Source organism: Daktulosphaira vitifoliae, unplaced genomic scaffold, assembly GCF_025091365.1.
Source record: "Daktulosphaira vitifoliae isolate Bord-2020 unplaced genomic scaffold, ASM2509136v1 Scaffold_1, whole genome shotgun sequence".
In the NCBI taxonomy this organism is placed as follows: Eukaryota; Metazoa; Arthropoda; class Insecta; order Hemiptera; family Phylloxeridae; genus Daktulosphaira; species Daktulosphaira vitifoliae.
Window position 1 is genome coordinate 4,228,027 of NW_026099572.1, and position 25,955 is coordinate 4,253,981.

Here is a 25,955-nt window from a genome sequence, read left to right on the forward strand (position 1 = left end):
TTAAAATATGAACAAAATCATGATATTAACAATTATAAAAACGATGAAAATAATTCTATAGTAACTGAGCTGCATAATCAAGCTATAATGTTGAATACACTAATTCTAGTGGATATTCTGAAAAACAAATATTTTCTATGATGGACTCGGTTGAGGCTTGGCTAGCTTATCGTGACAAAGCGTATGCACCGAAAAAACACGGGGTTTTAATAAAATTTGTTGATAAAGTTGTTCAGTTTAATTATAAAACAGCTCAGCTGATCATAGAAAATAATAAATATCAATTAACCCCCGGTCTAATACAGTTAATATTTTCAAAAGGCCTAACGCATACAGTAAAAATGACTTGGATGTCTATAGAGACATTCTAGTTCATACTTCTGCGCACTTAACAACAAATAAATTAAGAATTAAGATAACAAATGGCTACAAGTATAAAGAAGTTATAAGTAAATTGTTTGTCGAGGGCAGAGGTCTTGAGCTGTCATTGAATACATCGAATAACTATAAATATTGGAATAACGCAGACGAGCTCTGCGACCGTCTTAGATTACTATTGGCTTCGCAGGCAGCAGGCAATAATGCACATGGTAATGAAATTATATCAATTTATGAAGAATTNACATGGTAATGAAATTATTTCAATTTATGAAGAATTGTACGAGGCTGGCATAATTAAAAAAATACCAAATGTTTAAAATACAAATTGCGGAAGAACTACATAGACCTAGACGAATGCATTACGATAGACGTAGTGTTGTACTTAAAATTCGTGACGATTTATTTCAGATCGATTTAGCTGAATTTATACCATATCATAGACAGAATAAAAGCTATAAATATATTTTGTTTGTAATTGATTATTTTACAAAATATTCATGGGCAGTAACCCTAAAATCAAAAACAGGTGCTGATATAGTGAAAGCAATAGAACCTATACTGTCAAAACGTAATGTTGTTCACGTACAGAGCGATTTGGGTAAAGAATTTTATAACTCAAAATTTTCAAATCTTATGAAAAAATACAACATAAAACTATACTCATCATATAGCACATTAAAAGCATTATGGGTTTTTTTCTATAAGACCGAGCGTAGTAATTACCCAATGGTTTTGCGTGCACTCACTACCTGATCATTACCACTGTATAAGTATTTAATTTCAAAACTAATAATATTATTAATGTACAAATGAAAAAAAAAATTAACAATTATTAAAGAATTATTATGAAATTTAGTAAAAAGTTTTATTTTAAAAGTTGAAATGTTATACATAGTTAAATACTTATAACTAAAATAATTTTAATATAAATGGACAATTAGTGTTACTTAAATTAAAATTTTTAATTAAGAAATTATTAGTATAATTAGTCATTGTCAATATTCCTCAAATACACGATAAAAATCCAACAAAATATTTAGAAAATCACTCGATTATTTCTTCTTGTGCCATACATAAAAACTTTTTTAGAATTCTTATCCTTTCATTTTTTTCATCTTTTTTAAACTCATCTAAAATATAATATTCAAATTAGTGTATAATCCCTAAATATAAAATTTAAAAAAAAAATGTTGGTTATTTTGTTTGTGTATTTATTTTTACTATTCTTACTATTATTTTATTAGAATTACGATCAACACTTTTTATAGATTACATTGAAATAAAGTTATTTATATTGAGGAAATTGTTTAGATATAGATACATTTATACAGACTTATGATCATATCTAGAAATATTTTGATTTAATGTGAACATTTTAAGTTAAAAATGAAAAAAGTATGTAATAGTTAAGCAATATTTTAAATATTTTCCGCTTTAAGAAGTACTTTTGTTTATTTTTTTACGAAGAATGAAGTACTGTATAAGATATGTTATAAAACTTGTGAAATCTACAGTAAGAATCTACATGTTAAAATAGAAATTAATGTATATATTTTTTTTATTTTAATAAGTATAGAAGCATATATACCTATAGGTTTGACATTCTCAATTCTTTTAAAACAATGGGGACAATAAAATAATTTGTGTTCTACAAAGGTTGAACAAATTGTTCCAATACGATGTTTACAAGGTTTTAAGACATGTGTGACACGTTCAGATTTACACATACATATTTTGGCTTTAGCTGAATAATAAAAACAGTTACTACTTATTTATTCTAATATTTATATTAGAAGTAGGATTTAGGGGTCAACTCTTTTACTAAAGTATTTACACACAAAAAAGTTACAAAATATTTATTTTTATAATGTTTATTAAATTTTTTGAAGGTTATAATAATTAAAAATAAAAACACGCAGAAGGAACAAGTATACATGATATCTAACAGTGAATTACACTATTATTATCATAAAAAACGTTTCGATTCAAATATATGAAATATTAAGTTAAAATAGCTCTTTCAAACCATTTCTGTATAATTAAATGTTAAATAAAGAATTATATTTGAAAAAAAAATAAATTTTAGTAATTTTTTTTATTTTGTAACAATTAAGTGGGTTATTTAAACGGATGTAGATATCACTAAAAATAAATATTCTCGAAAATTATATTTTTTTTGAAGTTGTTGAATGAATTATGTTGAAACGGTTTAGCTAAATATTTGGCACTAATTTTTAGTTTTTCAAGAATTTTGTACTCTAATTAAGATATTTAATAATATACACTCTTACTTAATTTGGTATCAGGTTCAACTAGAACAAAAATTGTTTCTTTTTTCATTCCTCTATATTTCACTTTGTGAAGAAAGTGGATTAATCAAATATAGTCTTTATTTCTACCACAAAGCTTGTGGTAAAAATAAAGATCATTCATATTTGCTAAAAAGTTTAACTGTTATAAAATAACAAACCAGAAAGTATTAACAAATACCTTAGTTTTTTTATATGTAGTTCTTCAAATAAGTTTTTAATTGTTTGAAAAACTAATTTAAATAATTATATTAATAACCCATATTTGTATATATGAACTTAACCTCTAATAGCGCAATATTATTATTTTTATTCTAAAAAATTAGTTATTATTTATTTTTAAGGCTTTAAGCTGTCAAATCCATAACTCTGAATCTTGAATCTGAATTCTTAATTTACTTAACTTTAATGTACCTCAAAATAACCTTAGATTTATTCCATATTAACTTCCATCGTACAACTTATGCTCTCTTCAATAAGCTGACTTAAAATAACCAAGTTATCTGTTAATTTTTAATGTTATTTTAAGATATAAACTTTATTAATGGGGATAATAATTTAAATATTTTAATAATTAAATACTGATTGACTATTAAGGACTATCAGTTGTAACAATACACAATAAAAGGGTTGGTCTCAAGAATGATAAACATGCATATATGAATTGGCGAACACACTTACATTTACAAATTCTCTCTAATGCACAATATTTTCGCCGAATAATACAGTACGAAGGACACTATACACATTAGGGTATAGACAAATCACAAGGTTATTTAACTATATGCATAAAGATGCTGGCAAACCGCAAGACGATTTAGCTATTGAACAAGGAGACAAGTGGATCGCTAGGTGATTTAACTGTAACCCATACAACAGTACGTGTGAATCTCTAAGGCTGTTAACTTTATAAAGACTATGGACTAAATAATAACATAGAACCATTAAGTGGAAACTGATTTGGCACAATTTACTTCGGCGAGCGAATCAGAAATACACATACAGAACGCATGTCAATTGTAGGATATATGTTAATAAAGGACGAGCTACGTTATATCGTCGCTCTCTCTCTCGTACAATCTGTGGTGCAGTACAATTTAAATTATTTTTTAAATATTAATTATCACATTAACTTAAAATTATCACAAAATTCCATTTGGTAGATAAGTATCCAACATAAATAATTCCATAAAGACTCATTAATCGAATAATTAATCACTTTTTCATCTCAACTATAAAATGATTTTATAGTTTGAATCATTTAATTATTTCTAATGCTGTTAAAATTTCACAAAAGTAGGAGATAATAAAAACAAATATAAAGAGAAATTTACTTTACGAGTTAAAAATTATTTATATAACATGAATGCTCTTACTTAAAGAAATTTTGGGTTCACCTAAAAAAAATATTTTAAAGATTTTCAATGAAAAATCATCACAAGTATTATAATGTCTTATAATTTATGTTCATATTTCAAATTAAAACATCAATCAGGGTCAAAATTTATAGTAACTCAAAATAAAAGGAGAAAATTATTAAGAAGATTATATTATTTCAGTAATTAAAGGATAATTTATTAAAATTATTTATATTTGTTGGTATTATATGAGCATGAGAATAATTGAGTTACTATAATATTTATTGAATAATGAAAATGATACAATATAATTTTTCTCTCGGGATATGAGTACGAGGGTATATGAGAAGATGTAAAATATAGAAAAACAAAGTGATGTTTGAAAATTTATTAATATAATAATAATTTTAAATAGAAATTATTGTGATTAATTATCACACATAGATCATCAACAACGCCACTCGTACCAGTAGTTATCTAGGCTTGTGCTGACTGTGAGTCGAGTCAATAAAAACCTCGAGTAGTATAGGAACCACAAGTGGGTTCTCTATCTTCGCAAGAGAGTCTTTATTAGTATTGACTACACAGTTAACCCACTCAAAGATTAGACTAGGCTGGCTAACTTCGTACAAACGTTATTGATTCTCTTTATTTATTTAGACAATATTTTATTCTAGAGATCACTTTACTTTTTCTGGTTTCCTACTTAATTTATGTACTCATTATATTTACTTTGAATATGAATTTACCTTAATGATTTCAGGACTAATGTTGAAAAAATGAATATACTTCAATTTTCTATGTAAAATCGTATTTTGTCAAGCCACTTCTTGCATTCGTTAAAAGTTCATAAGGTGAAGTGGTAGTGAGAGAGATTGACAGTTTTTATGCCCTTTTATATTAAATTTAATTCATCTATCTATGCAAGAAGTGTCACGACCTTTTACTATTATCTGTTTATTACTCAATTTGTGTTATTTATTACATATTATTTTACTTAAAATAGATAATTTGTCACAACTAAAGAATTTCTTATAATTATTACAGTAGATTTATATCAATGTATTTTTAGACATATTTCTTGGAATAGTTTAAAGTATTAACATGAATAATATTTTTAATTTGATGACTAATAGGTAATAACATATATACTACTGAATAATGAGTGGTGTATGTATTATAACAAATTAGAGTAAGACGTCCTAGCCTGATCACATATGGCGTTAACTGAGTAATGGTACTAATTATTCTTTAAGCTTAAGGCAACAATATAATCATAAAATAAACAAAAGTAAAATTATTCTTTGATTTTTAACTGTTTATTGAAAAGAAAATACATATCATTTTAATTTGATTAATTATTGACAAATATGTAATGTTTGTATTTTTGCTTATTTCAATTATGTAATTATTATTTAACATTGACTTACGCAAATTTTGGTACCAATTTTCTTCATCACAATATAGGCATTTCCTAGTCATTAAGACATAACAGTCTCTATAAGCACAACTATTACCCAACATATGTCCACATCTTAACTTTACACTCATTGGTTCATTTTCACAAATATAACATAAGTTTCTAGTGTCTGGTTCTTAAATAATAAATGTATTATAATTTTATTTTTAAATAATAAGCAGATCCACTTTAGAAATTGTGATACTCAGAACAGAATATCAAATTATGACATTACATTTACATTTTTGATTTAGGGTTACCTTAAACTCTTTGTTCATTGAACATTAATTATTTTTTTTGTTTATTATCAAAATAATAAACCCAGCACAGTGAGGTCATGGCACATTGGGGATAAGTATAGATAATATCTGACAGTGATTAAAATCACTATCATAAAAAAATCTTCGATCTAAATCTATATTTAGTTATGTGGCTATTTAGGGATTGAGCTTAATTGCCTGTTAACAGTATCCTAAGGAATCAACGCGGAAGAGCTAGCTGGCTATATCTATCTTAGATACTGAGGTTTCCTATTTAATTTTTATACCCTTAGAGGAACTACCAAAGGTCGCACTACAATAATATATAGCACTCCTGATCATGCAATTGTATAATAGTTTATTAAGAGAGCTGAGTAAATAAAAATATAATCTGCTGGACACCTAAAGATAACATTAATCCAGCAGGTTGAGTAGCTGACGGTGACATACACTATACCTGTGGTAGCTAATTAAAGTTAATGTCTTAGCCAATAAGAGTAATAGTCGCGATGATGGTAAAAAGTCACGTAACGTTTGGGACACTCGTATTATGGCACGGTGGTCGTGATTCTCAAAAATGTACATATTTCACTGTGCCAATGTTATGTTACGAGAGTAACAAATAGAATAAAATAAAATAGTATTGCCGAATAATTAATTAGTTTATTAAAAAAAAGTAATAGTAATCGCACAATAGTTGTCAAATGACTAACGATGTTCTGAATTACATTAGTCGCAGTTGGCCCACTTTCCGGTTTTGCAACACCGAAAAATACCTTATAAACACATTCTTATAGGCCGACCTCGATTACAATTCAATTTATGATTATCTGTTATTATAATTTTAGAACAATAATAAAACTAAGTTAAGTATTCATAACAGTTATAAGTCTAGTTGGTGGTACAATGAGGTTGTGGAAATGGGATATGAGCTCAAAATTGTGATCTTATCAATAGTGTTTACTTTTAGAAGGAATTATTGAATTATTCCAAAAGCAATATGAACTCCTTATTCATTATTTATATCCTCATTACAAGTTTTATGATTATTTTTATGATATTAATTAATTTGTGTACTACTTTTATGGCTATGTCGGCGTACTACTGACGTACGACACTACTAAAAGAAAAGAAAATACCTGAGGTATTTATAAAAAAAAAATAATAAAATTGTATAATTCATCTTTTTTTAAGAAATTATGAAAAATTGTTATACTTTTAATTTAATATTTTTTTACCTTGAGTAAATGTGAGTTGTTGGTCAATTTGATCTAATAGTTTCATGTTTTATTTAATTAATTAATTTTTAGTGATTTTGAAATGTAATCAGATGATGACCTAGTGCTAAAACTAGTAGTTACCATTTTAAATATTCTAATACTCCACAGAATTATAAATTTTACTTTATCATTCAAATTTACAATATAAATTTTATTTATAATTATTGAGTAAATAACTATTTATATCAAAATAATTATAGCTTAGCAATAAAATTGTTCGTAATTTTAAAGTATGATAACTATGATCAGATTCTTGATCCTACAAATTTCTTAATATATATGGACTGGTACTTACTTATATCAATAAAATTTAAATTTTGATTTCGACATACAGGACATTTATAAGGAATCTTTTGAAAATAAGTAATTTTATTTGCACAGTAGTTACAGAATTTATGTTTACACACGTTGAAAAAAACAGGTGTTTCTTCATATTTTTGTTGACAAATTGAACAAATTTCGTCGCTAGGTAAGTCATCTAAAAAAAAAAATATGTTTAAATAATTTTAAATCTATCGAGTTAATCATTTCATCAATACAATAATATATAATCTCTAAAGTAATTTTAAGGAATATCTTATTCTATTCTGTTAAACTATCTAAAAATATTGTTAACCGAAAAATATAAAAAGGAAATCAACCAAGTACCATACTAGTATGACACTTCAACCATAGCTAAAGAAGATAACGATGCCGAGGACGGCGTTGGCTATCAAATAGATAAGATAACAAAGACAAAATCCTACAAACAAGGAAGACAATTGAATTATTTTCCTTATTAGATCTATGAAAAACCTATAAAAAAAACCTGGGTAGGCTGCGTTATAAAGAAAATATTTTAATGTACAAAAACAGAAAAAACAAGAAACAAGCATTTGTTTTTTATTGTATCATCGAAAAAAGCAAAAAAAACTGAAATTAAACGTTTTTTGAAAAAATCATGAAAAATAGCAAAAAAAAGCATTTTCTAGCAAATGCTATAAGTCTCAAGCTCTGGTTATAAGTAATAAAACAAAACAGTAAAAAATTACCAATAATATTATGTATAATAAAATTTTATTTGTAATAATTATTTTTGTTCTATTTTTTACTTGTAACGAATATACAAAACAATTAATTAAAATGTTTTTAATTTTTTTTTTTTTTATAGTATAACAGCAAAATTTGTACATAAGTATAAAAAACGTTTCAATGCATATCTTTAGATAGTGTTGAATTTTAAAAAATTTACGGATTATTCCTAAATCTACATGATCTGCTATTTCCTTATTTATATCCTGATTAAGATAAAGTATGTCGAATGAAAGATGTAGATAAATACTACTTCTCATGAAAAAAATTGTGTTGATTCATACATTTTTCAAAAAGTTATAGCATAATAAAGTTAAAAATGTAAAATACAAAATCGAGAATTTTCATTCAAAAATAGCATTTGGTAGCCATTTTTACTGTGAAGACAAAATATAGTCCAAAATTTAGACAAGTGATCAATAGAGCGTTATTGTAATCTAGTTATAAAATTGACGATCTGAATAGATATCAACAGTTAGGGCAGATCAAGTACAGCTGAATATTTGTTGCGGTCAGTTCAAAGGCAAACTATCTCTATTTGTATTATTTGTTGGCAGAAAAATTGAAGAAGAAAACATTGATCCTAGTCAAATGATTCTACGGCGAGATAGGATATTGGAGGTCTGGCAAGATTACGAATCAGTTCAAGCCGAAATAGAAGAACTTACTGAGATAACTGAGTAAACTTTTACGTGTTGTGGTTTACTGTTTTCGTATGAAGTCTAATTTTCTATCGATTGACACTAATATTTATGGTCCTATTGAAGCTACAGATATTGAAAATGCCCGTAAACGCTTAGTTAAGGTAGCGCAATAATATGAATTTTTTACTGAGTTATGTAACTTAAAAAACGCAAAATTAGTGTCCAATAGAAGTAAACATTTTCGTCTTAAACCATTTTTAGATAACGATGGTATAATCAGGGTAGCCGGTAGATTGAAACATGCCGTCTCACGGTAATTTTTTCAAAAACATCAGATAGTGTTACCCGCTGATGTGTTTTTACAAAATTATTATTTTGGGATTGACACGAAAAATCACTACACGACTGTCCACAAAAGATGTTAGCTAATATACGTTTGAAATATTGGCCGATTAATGGACGTAATATAGCCAGAAATATATTTCAAATATATGTCAGATGTTTCAAGTACAAACCTGTTATTTTTGAGCCTATCATTACCTAAGGATAGAGTCAAACCAGCGCGAGCCTTTATTAAATGTAGCGTAGATTTTGCTGGTCAGTATTCGTACGGTCTAGTTTGCGAAAAAATGCGCCTAAGACAAAGGCGTACATCAATATTTGGGTTTGTCTTGTCACAAAGGCTATTCATATAGAATTAGTAGGCGATTTGACAGCGGAGTTTTTACGTAATGCATTATGTAGATTCTATGATAGACGTGGTTATTATACGGACGTGTATTCAGATAACGGAAAAATTTTTGTTGCAGTTAATCGACAATTTCGAGAACGGTATGAAATTTTAGCTAATCCTGAAGTTAAAAACGAATTAAGTAATAAAGGAATTCAATGACATTTCATTCCGGTCTGTAGTCCTCACTTTGACGGATTGTGGAAGGCGTCTGTTAAATCTGTTATGGCACATTTGCTCAAATTGAATGGTAAGCTCCGTTTAATTATGAAGAATTATATACAATACTTGTTCGAGTAGAAGCCATATTAAATTCGCGACCGTTGACAACTTTATCCACGGATCCAAGTGACTTATCGGTTTTAACACCTGGTCATTTTTTAATAGGTGACTCGCTATCCGCGAACATGACGTAATAAATGTTGTGGAGAACAGACTAACTCGCTGGAGGCGTGTTATTCAAATTATGCAAAAATATGAATTCGATGGAGGAACGAATATCTCAGTCAGTTACAAGAGCGAAAAAAATGGTCACAATCAAATATGTATGTTCAGTAAATTATGTCAAAAAAAATTATAATTTGAAAAAATAATAATATCTAGTCTAAATATCGTGATATAATTTTTTTTGTTGTCTTTATGTATGTTATGTATTAATTATTATTTGTTATCTATTATAATATATGTTCATTGCTTAAGTGTCTTGCAGCTAATATTTTGTTGCTAAATGTAGTTACCATAATTATTGTTATTTGTTTATATATTAATTTAATTATTTGTTATTTATCTAAGAATGTTTTTTAGTATGTTATAGGCATCACACAATAGAACTAACTGTGGCTTGTACTTTAAGAAAATTTGTTCAATGGAAACAATATGAGCATCAACAACTGAAGAGGGAGAATGAGGAGATAAATACACAGCAGCAATTAGAAAGGAAGAGGAATTAATAGACAATAGGACAAATGATTGCTCAAAATTTATGACATCTATGGATATAGGAAATTATTTGATTGACGACTTGGGCCACGCAACGGATTGTATAGTCACCACCCTCATGGCTCCCTTACAATAAGGAAGTCGGGTCGCTAACCACATGCGAGGGTCTCGGATGTGATTATTACATTATTGCTACAGAAGTCATGTCAGTATCTTAATAAAAGTATGATTAATATACTAAATATAATATATAAAAATAACAAACATAATATCTAAAAAAAAGATAGTTAATAAACTAAAAAAATTAATGTATGACAACAATAACATATATTAATTATGAATTTAATAGAAAATCAAATAGTCATAAAAATTGATGTTTTACAAATTAAAGGTTTTTTTAAACAAATTAAAACATATTTGCAGAAATGAGTCAATGCTCATCATCTGATTCTCTGTTATCAGTTTATCAAAATGCTTCAATGAGTATTTACATTTATTGCTAGTGATTCATTAAATAAAAATTTGCTTACAATTACTTATTATATATTTATTTTTATTCTTTGCATATTTTATTTTTATTCGAATAAATTATAATTAAAACAATATTTAGTACAACAGTTTCACATCAGCTGATTTTTATCATAACAATTATTATCAAAAGAGTATGTTATCATTAATATTTAGATAGTATATAAAATATAGTTTCTCATAAATAATGTAATTAATGATGGACATAATACAATTTTTAAACGAATATTCGGATGAAAAAAAAATTGAGAGCGATGACGATGACCTTTTCAATGATCAAGATTTTGAAAAAACTAATGTACTAAATCAGAATATCGACGACTTTGGTGAACAAAATGAGCAAACGAGTGACGAAGATAGTGTTGAACCGTACAGTGAAAAGGAAAGTAATAATCAAAGTAATAGTATACAACATAATTTGGCTTTAGATTCAAATCAGTAACTGGGAATTTAAATAACATTCCATAAAACCAGATAACAATTTTGTAGGTATAAATCCTGATATCATTGATTCCATGAGTGTAAGTAGACCTTATGATTTTTTAGTTCATTTGTAGATAACACTGTTCTTGACTTTTTAGTTATTGAAAGAAATCGATATGTTCAATAAAAATTAGATAATATTACATCTAGATTTTCTCGAATTTCGAAGTGGTATAATATCGATCAAACAGAAATGAGAAATTTTCTTGGACTTATATTATGGATTGCGCTAAATAGTTTACCATCATTAGCACATTATTGGAGGTAAGATTTTCTTTATGCTAATAATTTGAGTAAAGTCATGCCTCATATTAGATTTGAGCTTAGCTTAAATGTTTTTCATTGTGGCAATAATACAAATAAAAGTAACGATAATAGGTTGTACAAAATTCAAGGCCTAATTGATTTACTTGTACCTACATTCAATTCATGTTATATAGCTAAAAAATGTGTATGTATTGATGAATCAGTTGTTCCAGTTCAAGGAAGAATTAAATTTAGACAATATTTGAAAAATTAAAGACATAAATATGGAATCAAAATATTCAAGTTGTGTTTATGTGATTTTTACAGGTGCCAAAATAAAGTTTATGCTGGTAATGAAATGGTTGCAGACACTGCTGTATCTAATTAATTTGTGTTAGACCTTATGGAGCCCTATTTAAATGTTGGGCAAATTCTTTTTGTAGATAATTGGTATACAAGTGTCTCCTTAGCTCACGAATTAAATGAAAAACAAATATATATTGTTGGCACTCTACGTGCAAATAGAAAAGGCAATCCTAAAGATGTCAATAACAAAAAGCTTAAAAAAGGCCAAATTATTGCAAAACAGAGTAATACTAATATTTTTTTACTCAAATGGAAAAATAAGAGGGATCTCTTAATGCTAAGTACAAAAAATGGTGATACATCCACAGCAATCACTAAGAGAAATAAAACCAATACCAAACATGATATGGTTATTGAATATAATCAGGGAAAGAGTTTTACCGACCGAAGTGACCAAATTACTTCACATTTTTCACCTTTTAGAAGAAGTTTAAAATGATGCCGAAAAGTCGTTTTTGATATTTTGCTAGGCACTTGTGTTACCAATGCCTTATCATATTTTCAAAAGTCAGCGACAACAAAATGAAAATTACAGAATTCAAGAAACTAATTAGAATTAATTTAATCAACAAATCCGAATCTCTAATATCGCAAATTTCTGACAATCATATTTTCAAAAAGATAGTTCTTCTCCTAAAAATTGTGCTGGATGTTACAAAAAAGTCGAATTAGAGTTTGGCAGGAAACAAGTACAATACCAATGTGTAATGCCTGTAGAGTTCCTACGTGCTTGTGTTTTATCGATAATTATTTGGTAAGATTTAGAACAAAGTAGTAGATATATATTTTAATAATTTTATCTTCGATGCGTAGCTGAGAAGGTATTAATTTTACCATGATGTGTTTATTTATTTATTTTTTTTTGTGTCTGTCACTACTTTTTCTCAGCTCTCACTGTACCGATTCCTTTTAACAATACGTCAAAAGATCACAAATCATATCTAGTTGAAGACGTTACCCTTAAAAATTGAAAAATTTTCCCTCGTTCCCCGCAAATGGGGGAAATCTCCAAAAAAATTACAAATTTAAAAATCGGTAAATTTTGTCATTTTTTTCACTTTTTTTCTTAAAACTTCCATAACTTTTTCAAAAATAAACAAATCAACATATTTTTTTTTTATACTAAAACCTTAGATATTTTCCTTTCATTTGATATCATTTTTTTTAAAAATTAACTCTTATCCTGCTCACTGGGGGGGATTTAAAATAGCAACTTTTTTACAAACACTAACTTTTTCAACTTAATTTTTGAAAATGATCCGGATATACTGCGTCCTTTCAACATATATAAAATTAAAGCTTATTTTATGTGCTATAAAATGAAAAAAAAAGTTTGTCCCGACACTTTATCTTCTGCATGTAAACGACTGCCGTAGTTAAAAAAACACTATTTTTGTGTTAAAATTTTCGATTTTTGATTTTAAATTTTCAACTTAAAAATGCTATAACTTTTCAAAAAATGTATGTATCAGCACAAATTTTTTTTTTTTAAGTATATTATAAGTACATCTTTTATTTGACATACTTTTTATTAAAATTAGACAATTTCCCCTTATATAAGGGGCGTTCAAAACTTGAAACATTGTATAAAAAATAGAACTTTTTCAACTGAACTTTTGAAAATATTCCGGAAATACTGCGTCCTTTAAACATATATCAAATTAAAGCTTATTTTATGTACTATAAAATTAAAAAAAAAAATTTGTCCCGACGACCTATTTTCTATGCGCAAATGGCTACCGTATTCAAAAATATGCTATTTTTCTATTAAAATTCTAGGTTTTGTATTTTATTTTATTTTAAAATATCTTATTAGGAGAATATATTGACTTTCATGAATATTATATAATTTAATTGACATAGAATAAAGTTCATAAGATAAGTTATTAAACTTATTAAACTTTTTTACTTTTTTAAAGTCGAAAGAGTAATTTTTAAATTTGAGTTAGCTTAAATAGCCAATTTTATTAAGCGATGAAGGCAACGAACAGTTGCCGAATCGGTAACACTTGTGTCTTTCACGCGTAGGGTACGAGGTTCAAATTCGACTGTGGCAATTAATATTTTGCATTTTTTTTTGAGTTAGAATAAAATTTTCAAATCATTTGATATTTATCTCATTTAGATTCAATAACTTCAATGAATATAAAGGAACTTATCACTATAGTCTCCCCTCGTGAGAAGAAATTTTTATTCATGTTAATATTATTTTACTATGTGGTTTTTTTTGTGGCTACGATTTATTTTGCCAACCCTCACTAGACCTACTATTTCAACGATACGTCAAATGATTATAATTCGTAATTAGTTTAAGTTATTACTCTTAAAGATCGAAAAAATATTCCTTTTTCAAATTAAAAGTAGCTTAACCAGCGTTTTCCATACAAACAATTAAAATCATTAATTTCTAATATTCTTAAAGTATTCATTGTTGAATTAGATTTGATATGATAACAGTTTTCAACTACAAAAATAAATAATTTTACTTTGTAATTTATTAATTTTTTAACTTTATTTGTGAGTGCTACTACTAGTCTCTAATATTCCAATTTTTTTTTGTAACATGTTGCTGTATAAATCATAAATTAAAAAAAAAAAATGATTTTTAGTTTCACCTGAATTTACCGATGGATTATTACAATTATAATTAAATATTATAATACGCTCAATTGAGTATATCTTTTTAACAACTTTTTTTTATTGGTTCTTTTGGTTAAAGTAAATCAAAATTAATTAAATTCTAAATATTTCCATTGTAGAATTTTTTTACACACCAAAAGTTAATTAGAAATGATTACTATTATTTCTATTTAGTTATCTATTACGATAAAAATGCAAAAAAAATATTGAGCTTTTCTGATAAATGTACTGTAAATAGTAAATATAAAATTTCCTAATTGCATGTTAATCTTAACAATTTCATTTTTTTCTATTTAATAATGTCAATCTCAAACTTGCAAGTTGAGCTAAAAGTTATGGTAACAAATTCATTTTTTTTTTATTAAAACTTTCACTTATCAACATATCGTTGTTTCGAATTTAACGATAAATTTTTACAATTATAATCAAATTTTATAATACGCTCAATTGAGTAAATCTTTTAAACAACTTTTTTTTAAATGTACTGTAAATAGTAATTGTAAAATTCTCTAATTGCATGTTAATCTTAACACTTTCTTATTTTTCTATTTAATAATGTCAATTTCAAACTTGCAAGTTGAGCTAAAAGTTATAGTTATAAATTCATTTTTTTTTTTATTAAAACTTTCACTTTATAGGACAATAAAAAGTAGGTTTAAAATGATTACTTTTAACATATTAAAAATCAAAATCAATAATAATATGAAAACAATTAATTTTAAAAATTATATAATATATAATTAAAAGAATTACTAATCTGGGTATAATTAAGGAAATAGAAATTGATTTTGATTTTGTAATTATCTATCAATTTTATTAGAATTAAACACTATCTACAGATTTGCATCGAAGCGTTTCTTATGATAGTGATTTTAGTCACTGTCAGATTAAATATACACTGGACCCAACTATGCAACGTCTCCACTATGCCTTGACCCCACTGTGCTGGGTTTTTTTAGTTAAAGTAAATCATTAAAATTACTGAACCTCTGAATATTTCAATTGTAGAATATTTTTAAACAATTAGGAAATGGTTACTATTATTTCTATTTAAAATTTAAATTTTAAATTATCTGTTCCAATAAATATGCGAAAAAATATTGAGCTTTTTTGATAGATTTACTATAAATTGTTATTATAAAATTTCATGATTGCACATTAATCTTAACAATACAATTTTTTTAATTCTCATAAAATTTCCTATTTAATGATGTCAATTTCAAACTTGCAAATTATGCTAAAATTTATGGTAATTATTTAAATTTTTTTGCTATAAACTTTTACAAAAATTAACTTTAAAGGAATCAAAAAATAGGTTAAATATATCATTTTCCTTATTTTTAACATATTTATAATCAAAATCAGTATTAATTTAAAACAATTTTTTTTGTTTTTAATTATTTTTTTTTTATATGTAAATACTTATTTTTTTATTATAAGTAATAATATAAAAACTTAGAAGTGATAGAAAAAGTTTAATTGCATATTTGACAACATCGAGAAAAGTTAATTTAGAAAAGTACATTTTTGTTTTTCTCGAAAACGGTCAAAATTTTTAAAAAATTGCGGACGAGCACCAAAAATTTTCTGACCTCCGCCAATAATTTTGCCGGAATCTCGTGACCGAGTATTTTAGCTGAAAAAAAAATTTTGAAAATCTGAGCTCGCCAAGTAATTTTTCCTGAAAAACATTCTTTTCCTTGTTCTATTATATAATAAGATAACTTTCTGTTCAACATAGTTGGGTCCAGTAAAGATTTAACCTCACAGTGACTAAAATCACAATCATAAAAAATGCTTCATGCAAATCTGTAGATAGTGTTTTATTTAAAAAATTGGTGGATTCTTCCAAAAAAAAATATGATTTCCTATTTCCTTATTAATATCCTAATTACAAGTTTTATGATTTATAAGTGTACTATATGAATAAATATTTATTATAACAATTAAATATAGTATGAAATTGATTTTTAATAATTTAGAATTGTAATTTTTACGGAGATATTATAAAAAATTATAAAGTAGTTATTACTTTAATGGCAAACGATAATAAAAATTAAAGATCTTGTGCAATACTTAAAAAAAAAATTGTTTGTTATTTATAAATAAATTTACTGATCTATAAGGAATATTCATCCGAGACCAAAATATACTTTTCTAAACACATTTTTGCACCGATTTCAAATCTTGAATTAGAGTTTTGGATATGATCTAAATAATAATAAAATCCTTTTTATTAATATCCACATTTTTTTAGCTATCTAATCGAAGAAATTACTCTAAAAAATTGAAAATTTTCACTCATTACCCGTAAATAGGGAAAATCTATAAAAAATTTACAAATTAAAAAATTGCTAATTTTTTCAACGTTTTTACTTAAAACTGCCATAACTTTTTCAAAAATGAACAAATCAATATAATATTTTTTTATAAATCTGACCCTTTACTTTACGTGATTTAAAATGACAAATTTTCCACAAAAAATTAACTGTTTCAACTTAACTTTTGAAAGTGCTCCGGAAATACTAACATTTATATATATATATATTAGGGTTGATAAAAAAAAGTCAATCTACGAAATTTTAGTGAAAACCATTTTAAATTATAATAAAATTTATTTTATACATTAAAATGGGTATTTTGTGAAAATTTGAAATTTTAAAAAAAATTTTTACTGGTGGCTCAAGGTATTTTTAATATTTTGACCAAACATACTCCAAAAAACAAATAATGGCCTCTGTTATTCAATTTTTGATCAAATATTATGATTAGTATATCAAAACAGTTTGATTATAACTTTAAAATACAAAATTTTAAGTCGAAAATTGATAGCGTGGATATCATAATTATCATCATTGATAGTTTACAAGATACTAGTTGTTCAGATTTTGAATGTCATCTCAATCGGCCAACTACAAGTAAAACGCGTTGTAATATTTTGACAACACAAGTGACGTCAACATTAGATAGAACGAACTTTTATAACCGTAATGTCATGTATATTTTGGTGGCTGCTTTAACTTCTACTGATAAAAATATTAATCATTTTTCTATAAGTAAAGATTCAATACGGAGAGCTCGTATTTCCAATAGGAAAATTATTACCTATGAAATAGTAAAATCTTTTCAANTTTTTCAACTTAACTTTTGAAAGTGCTCCGGAAATACTAACATTTATATATATATATATTAGGGTTGATCAAAAAAAGTCAATCTACGAAATTTTAGTGAAAACCATTTTAAATTATAATAAAATTTATTTTATACATTAAAATGGGTATTTTGTGAAAATTTGAAATTTTAAAAAAAATTTTTACTGGTGGCTCAAGGTATTTTTAATATTTTGACCAAACATACTCCAAAAAACAAATAATGGCCTCTGTTATTCAATTTTTGATCAAATATTATGATTAGTATATCAAAACAGTTTGATTATAACTTTAAAATACAAAATTTTAAGTCGAAAATTGATAGCGTGGATATCATAATTATCATCATTGATAGTTTACAAGATACTAGTTGTTCAGATTTTGAATGTCATCTCAATCGGCCAAATACAAGTAAAACGCGTTGTAATATTTTGACAACACAAGTGACGTCAACATTAGATAGAACGAACTTTTATAACCGTAATGTCATGTATATTTTGGCGGCTGCTTTAACTTCTACTGATAAAAATATTNTCATGTATATTTTGGTGGCTGCTTTAACTTCTACTGATAAAAATATTAATCATTTTTCTATAAGTAAAGATTCAATACGGAGAGCTCGTATTTCCAATAGGAAAATTATTACCTATGAAATAGTAAAATCTTTTCAACCAGATAATTCTTTAATGATTCACTGGGATAGAAAAATATTGCCGTCAGAAAACAAAAAATATTGCGTTGAGCGTTTAGTGGTATTAGTTTCTGGTAATGGTAATAATAAACTTTTGGGAGTGCCAAAGTTATTGAATTTTACTTTCAATCTCAAGCAAAGTCTGTTATTAAACTATTAGTTGATTGGAACTTGATTGAATGCATAAATATGATGTGTTTTGATACTACAGCTTCTAACACTGGTAGACTTAATGGTGCAAGTACTTTAATAAAAAAACAACTAGATAAACAACTATTGAGTTTTACTTGTATGCACCACATACATGAGATAATCATAAGTAAATTGTTTGATAAATTAATGCCTGCATCAAATGGTCCAGACATAGTTCTATTCAAAAGATTTTCTAATAGCTGGTTGAATATAAATAAAGAATTACATAGTATTGTTTTGACAGATGATGTTATGTTAAAAATATTAACAACAGATAATTTTCTTTTGAATTTATTTTCACAATTTTTAATTGTAAATTTATTATAAATTTAAAAAATCCCAGCACAGTGGGATCCGGGCACAGTGGAGACGTGGCATAGCTGGGTCCATTATAGATTTAATCTGACAGTGATTAAAATCACTATCATGAGAAACGCTTTAATGCAAATCTGTAGATAATGTTTAATTTTAAGAAATTGGTGGATAATTACAAGAGATTAGTAATTCTTAGATTCAAAAATATAATATAAAATTATCTATTATATAATTGTTATATTGAATTGTTTTCAAATTATTATATATCACTTTATATATATATGTGGGAAATGCAAATAGGCAATTACAGGAACAGAGCGAAGACGCAATACTATTATATAATTTATATATATATGAATTAATACACAAAAAAACTCTATTAAATGTTAACAAGCAAAAATAACACATATATTTAATTACACACGAAAACTCTATAAAAATATTCACACAACACAAAAATATTATATAAAACAGAATGCACATATATACTAAAAAATATACATAGAGACACGTCTTAGCCGACTCACGACTTGACTTAATCTTCCTCTATATACTTGATACCACTATCTATCTCCAGACCCTGGAAGTGGTGCCATCTAGATACCAATGGTACCCACATATATATATCACTTGATATTGATAATTACTTGTTAATTCAATATAAAATGATAAATATTATAAATGGATCATCCTTGTGATACAAAAAGATTAACCAATAATAATGAATATAAATACCATTAATTTCATATAAATACAAAAAGTATAAAATGTATAACTATTACACACTAAAAATTATCCGTGATAATTTTATTTTAATAATTAACTATTGTCATACGCGTGATCGTAAAAAATATTGCTTTATAACAGCCATGTGCTACAATTAAATAAAAAGAAATCTTCAGTGTGACTGTGTAATAATTATTGATTTAAATAAACCGTATGATAATAAAATAATATGCGTTATCTGCGTGACAAAACTAACTAAATTAACATAATGTAATTATTAATACATGCAGGTAACTAAAATTTTCATAACATTATAGAAAATTAATATGTATTATAGGTCCGTTAATAATAGGAACTCTTGATTACAAAATGACTAGAATATATAGTTGTTGGCAATGACCAAGGTATAAATTTTTCCATTATGCATTTCATAACAAGCAATATAACATTTTTCTATTAAACTAAATATAATATTTTTACCACTTTTCTTAGTAAATTGTATAAACCATTATTATGTCTTATGGCATTGGAAAGGCTGATTGGATAAGTCCAAAAATCGGGAGAAGTTAAAAAAGTGATTAGAAATTGGTATGGTAATCGCGCTACGTTCATTCTTATGTATGCTGCGAACATCCTCTTTGAAAAATAATGGTCGGGGTAGAGAGGACAGGAAAACTTACGTAGCTCAGCGCAATGTAATTAAATGACGTTACCTACGAACTGAAGCAAAATGAATTTTTGACTAAGTTAATGTAGTCCATCTTATAAGAACATCATTCAATTATTTTTCGAACAAATTCGTTACAATCAAATAATTATTTCAAAACAAAATTTTCATGTAGGTCGAAACCCCTTTTAAAATAAAATGATTCAAAGCTTACCAATAAAATTTTCTTCTGCTTCATTAACATTATTTGACGACATGACCAAAACTAAATAAATATAAATTTTTTAATTAAGTGTTATTATTTTTCAGGTTCGTATATAAAAAACATTTTCATAATAAGAGCTGAATGCATTTCTTATAAAATTTTAGTTAGATTAACTATGTTATATGGCGTTTTCAGAAGAAAAAGTATAAGAAATTTTTTATAACCCATCCAAAATACATCTTCACTGTATATTAATTTACTTCGTTAATGGTTATATTGCGTCAGTCACCTTAATAAGAACGCCCGTGTTTGTATTGATGTATCGAAATGTTTAAATTAAGTATAACTGAATCAATTAACTATAATTGAAGAGTGAATGTGTCAAACGTTCTATGTGCCAAAAAAGTGAAAAATTGTTTTATTTCTGATTTATGTTCTATATGCCAAAGACCACAATCTTGTATGTGTTTCAAATGTCAATTAAATTTTTTACTTGTACAAAATTGCATTCATAGATGGTGTTCGTTATGTGAGACATGCCCATATTACCATTGTTTTTTGTGTTTTCAATATAGCAGGTGCTACCTGCTGGGCAGAGCGGTGCATGAGGGTGTGCGGCAGTTTTTTTTAACGACCCTCATTCACAAGGATAATATCTGAGATTAAGAACGTATCTTTTAATTTAAGTATATATACAGAATGTTCAGTAAGTCAGGAAACGGGTTTCTATTGTTCTCATTGTTACAAACAATGAGAACAATAGAAACCCGTTTCCTGACTTACTGAACACCCTGTATATTTTTTGATTCTTGTCATTATTAAGTTAAAACAGTCATTGTTTATTTGTTTTAATTATTCATAAAATAAGTAAGTTTGTTTTTTGTTGCATAGAATAAATTTGTCCGCAATAGACAAGTTTATAGATAACACAATAGTATTTATTGAGAGTCAATACGATAAACATTTAGAGCAATTTTAAATAAAAAATAACTGCATGAATCCTCTTGCACACAGCTGCCATGTGCATAATTCACGTAAGTGGAAATAAATGATTAAGTAATGGCGTTGTCGCTCCGCGGTGGTCGATACATGTCTACGACACTCGTGCAAGGCGAATGCCTTACTGTTATTTGCCGTCAGTACTCTGCGGATACCACGACATGTTGAGGGCTATTCGCGCAATATTCCAGATTATGCTACATGAATAAGGTATTACTTGTTTAACTAGCGTAGGCGACTCATGCAATTAGGTTAATACGACATCTGATATAATTACACAAGGTAGAGCAACATCCTCTGTTCATGATATTTTATGATTACAGTCCATTTACGAGCTTAACAAATCAATTGATAAAAATGTGACAAATCATCGATTTTTCATTGAAGTTCATTTTGTAAAGAAAATATTTTTTCAAATGATGAAATTGTACTATTTAAAAATTTTTAATACGATTTTTTTTCTATGGTCATTCGAGTATTGAATATTGTAAAACAACACATTCATCGCTTAGATACCATTAATATCTAGTAGTTTATACTTTTTTATAGCGATTTAATGCATCTTTTTTCTAATAATGTTTTATTTAAATTATGTCAGTAACTGTAGTTTCAATTGAATTAAGCGCAGTAAACCAGACTTGAGGATAACATGTAATAGTGAAACAACAAATTTTTTTCTTACATTAAAACCAAATTGTTAAAGTATTATTTAAATAGTAAAATATTGAACGAATAAATACCTTTTGCTATCCAATGTTTCAAGTGAAAGGTTCCAGGCTGATATAAGTTATAACTTGCGTCAATTTCCTCCAATATAAAAGCTTTAGAAATTCTTTATTATCATTGCTATGAAAATCGTTATGAAATTTCTTTCCATGAAGTATTATTTCAATAATATGATGTCTAGATGTTAAGAACAGTATACTTCTTTATAATTTTTGCTTCAGTAATTGTTGTAATAAGAGGGCTTTTCTTTTATGTATTTTGTTGTGACTCGCAATGTCTCTTGCACTACCATCACCGGTTGTACGAGAGGCGTCATCGATTTAAACCACGTATGTACTTGTTTTTTACAGTAGTGATTCGAATGCGAATAAAAGTCACGCGTTTACTGTGTGATATCATGTTTGATCTCGCCACCATTGTTAGCTCTTGCAACATTGTTCTATGGGGCAGCTTAGTCCATAGTCGTTTTTCTTGATTCACCACCCTTGTGATTCGCTGTGTTTTATTGATGTGCCCTAATAATTCTATGCCCTTGTGTATATTGTGTACAATTGTCTGCACGATTCGACACACTACATTGGTTGATTTAGTGTCATACAAGATCAGTCTATCAATTTTAATACTACAATTCATTTTGTCATTGTGTGAACTGCCAGCCATCAAGACGATAAGTATATAACATATATTATTTGTTGATTGTCTTTTTTTAAATATTTCGTTTTTTAATATATTATCTTTTGTGGCATGTAGTTATTAAGTGACCCAACCATCCCCAATTCTATGATATTTTATATTTATTGTTATTTTAATATATAAGCTTTGTTTCGTAATTCTTTTAATTCCTGCTAGTTTGTGTAACATCTTCAATTTCATATACAGTCCACTCTCCTACTTCTTTCTTCTATGTGAGTAATGAAATAAGCACTATTTAATTGACTCAAGTTGTGTCATAAAGAAAGCCTTGAACTTTTTTAGTTCTTTCTAAACTACCAAGGATATCTCATTAACAGTACCAGCAGATAATTGAAGTACACCTAAAAGCTATTCTATTTATGAACTGGTGACAATAATAAAAAGTCGATCACATTTTTGTTTTCTAACAATTGTTGATAACATTTTTAAATACCAATACATTATGTTCGTTCTTTTTGAGCAAGTGAAGGTTATTTTTCAGAACTTTGGTAAACACTTTTTTAAAGAAAATATTAAAATATATTATTTATATTCCATACATTTTAACTACGTGTATATTAGTTTTTTAAATAATGTTTCAAATCTAACAAACTACACTTTTAACCAAATTTTTAATCCCCGTTTGGTACGTGAAGGGTGTAAATTATCTAACCAAATGTTACCCAAATAACTTTTACATAATGACGATAATATTTGTGGATACAGATATTCATACATTAAGTTAATAATATAAGGGCCTTTCTATACTATATATACTTATAATAATACTGTTAATTATATATTTGATATTAGTTTATATAAAATTAATTACTATTGTTATAGCTTAATAATTTTCTGTATGGTGATTTTTAAAATAATGTCAGTGTTTTATAAATAATAAATTAATAATAATTTTTGTTATATCCTCTTTGTTGTTATTTCGGTATAATTTTTTTTTTTGTGATACTATAATATTTATTTGTACTATAGTATTATAAATTATTATATATCACTGAAATTATTGTAAAATAATCATACACATAAAAAAAAATCTTTTTTATTAATTTATATTACCTATGAAATATCCCAAATAAAAAGTTATTTGAGCAACTTTAACACTGCAATCCATCTAAAATATCTTCAAACAACATAATAAATTAAAAAATTGATACGAATGCATTTTTATTTTATAATACATTATATATCTTTTTTTATATTTTTAGTATAGCGTTATTTATTGTTTCAACTTGATTACAGTTAATTTAAGTTCTCAGGGTTTTGTCTTAGGGTGAGATATACATTAGAAATGTTTTATTATCCCCACCAAAATACACATTTATCTCATAATTATTTTAATCAGGGTGTTATACACCCACGTCTGTATAAGAAAGCCTATGCTGAAACTATTAAGCGATAATAACTAAAGCTGATATTAATCCGTCGAGAAATAATTTAAATCAACAAAATTTTCATTAAAACTAAAGAATCAAAAGATAATAAAATTTTACTTAATAATTAAACATCATATTTTGAATTCATGCATAAACTTGCTAAAATTAGATATACAAAATGTTAACCATCAATAAATCTTAAAAAATTATAAAATATATTTAATTATAATTAATATAGAAAAAATACTAACCTTGTTAAACCAAATTGTCGAATGCTTGAAAAGAATAATATAAATAATCGGGATACTATTTTTTTTTATTACTTTAAACACCAAAAAAAAAATGTAGTTGAAAATAGTTTGATTGTAAATAACTAGAAAAATATTGTTCAGAAAATAATGACATTTAATATTTATTATTATAATTAGTTTTTTATAAACTAATGTTTGCACAAATAGAGAAAAGTACACGTAGTAAATTAAAAAAAAATTTCAAATGTTTTTAAGTTAAAACTTTTAAAACTTGCCATTATACCGATAAATTTATTTGAAAAATAAAATATATAGAAATTAATTAATAAAATATATTTATATTATTTTAATAATTTAATTAATATTTACTTATACAGTCATATTTTGTGCACGTATCTTAGTCCTGCTTATAACTCTTAACAACTTGGTCAGTATTCGCGCATATTATAGATACAGTTATACAGAGTACACAATGAAAATAGAGACCAATAATGTTGTTAGAGAAGCAGCCTGTTGATGGCCTAAGGCCAAAACTATAATAGTTTCATATATAATTTTATAATATTCTTGCCTTTAATTTTTATATTTTTATACCATTACTAATATAAACATTTCTATTTCTATTATTATAATTGGGGTGTAAAATTATTTTATATGTTATTATGGTCACCTAAGCCAAATTGCAATTATTCAAAAAGGATGCAAGTGTTAAAAGATGACTGGTATCGATATACGTTTAGTCAATATCAACATGTCCGACAAAGTGTTGAAAGAAATCATACCTTAAAAGTTGTTTGGTTTAAGAGCTAGTCAAGACGGTGCGCACAGGAAACCAATTCAATACGCGTGCGTTTGTCATATTTTCCATGGTTTTCGTTGTAATTAATCTTTATAATATTAATAAATAATAAAAAAATAAAATAACCAATCAATTTTAAACCTAAGCGTGTGTGCGTTGTAATAAACCAAAAATAAAATAAAATAAGAGGCAAAAGAGAAATTTAAAAATGAAATGGAATGGTTATGTACAGGTATGTGATTATTGTATATGACACTTAAAGAGAATAAAAATAAAGTAACATGGTGTAAATTCTTATATGAAGGTGTAAATGCTTATAATATACCAAAAGAAAATTAATGGGCTGGTTTTTAATTAGAATAAAAACATAATGTAGCAGATATAAAACCGAACAATAATAAATTAGACAAGATAATAAATGGTGGAATAACACTTGTTTAACAAATGGCAAAATATGAAAGGGAGTAAAGAATATAAA

The 25,955-nt window shown here is 26.2% G+C and overlaps 1 protein-coding gene and 1 long non-coding RNA gene across 13 annotated transcripts; one reads left to right on the top strand and one right to left on the bottom strand.

Annotated features, from left to right (window-relative positions):
* Positions 1-661: 661 nt before the first annotated feature.
* Positions 662-25,733, bottom strand: LOC126896391 (uncharacterized). 11 transcript variants are annotated; one of them, XM_050669140.1, is made up of 11 exons: positions 25,461-25,731; positions 24,679-24,800; positions 24,545-24,586; positions 24,111-24,165; positions 20,649-20,699; positions 7,343-7,525; positions 5,479-5,643; positions 4,067-4,087; positions 2,673-2,693; positions 1,970-2,125; positions 967-1,511 (listed from the first exon to the last, which is right to left on the bottom strand). In XM_050669140.1, the coding sequence occupies exons 4-11, from the start codon at positions 24,163-24,165 to the stop codon at positions 1,426-1,428; spliced, it is 738 nt and encodes a 245-aa protein (XP_050525097.1). In that variant the 5' UTR covers positions 24,545-24,586; positions 24,679-24,800; positions 25,461-25,731; the 3' UTR covers positions 967-1,425. The 11 variants fall into 11 exon arrangements, with proteins under 11 accessions (XP_050525102.1, XP_050525099.1, XP_050525097.1 ...); XM_050669138.1 differs by having other exon boundaries at positions 24,111-24,183; positions 24,543-24,586; XM_050669134.1 differs by having other exon boundaries at positions 970-1,511; positions 24,111-24,174.
* On the top strand, positions 11,267-21,321 carry LOC126896400 (uncharacterized). 2 transcript variants are annotated; one of them, XR_007701850.1, is made up of 4 exons: positions 11,267-11,480; positions 11,541-11,706; positions 12,016-12,808; positions 20,744-21,321. It is a non-coding gene; the product is annotated as an uncharacterized LOC126896400 (long non-coding RNA). The 2 variants fall into 2 exon arrangements; XR_007701849.1 differs by lacking the exon at positions 20,744-21,321 and having other exon boundaries at positions 12,016-14,423.
* Positions 25,734-25,955: the final 222 nt, after the last annotated feature.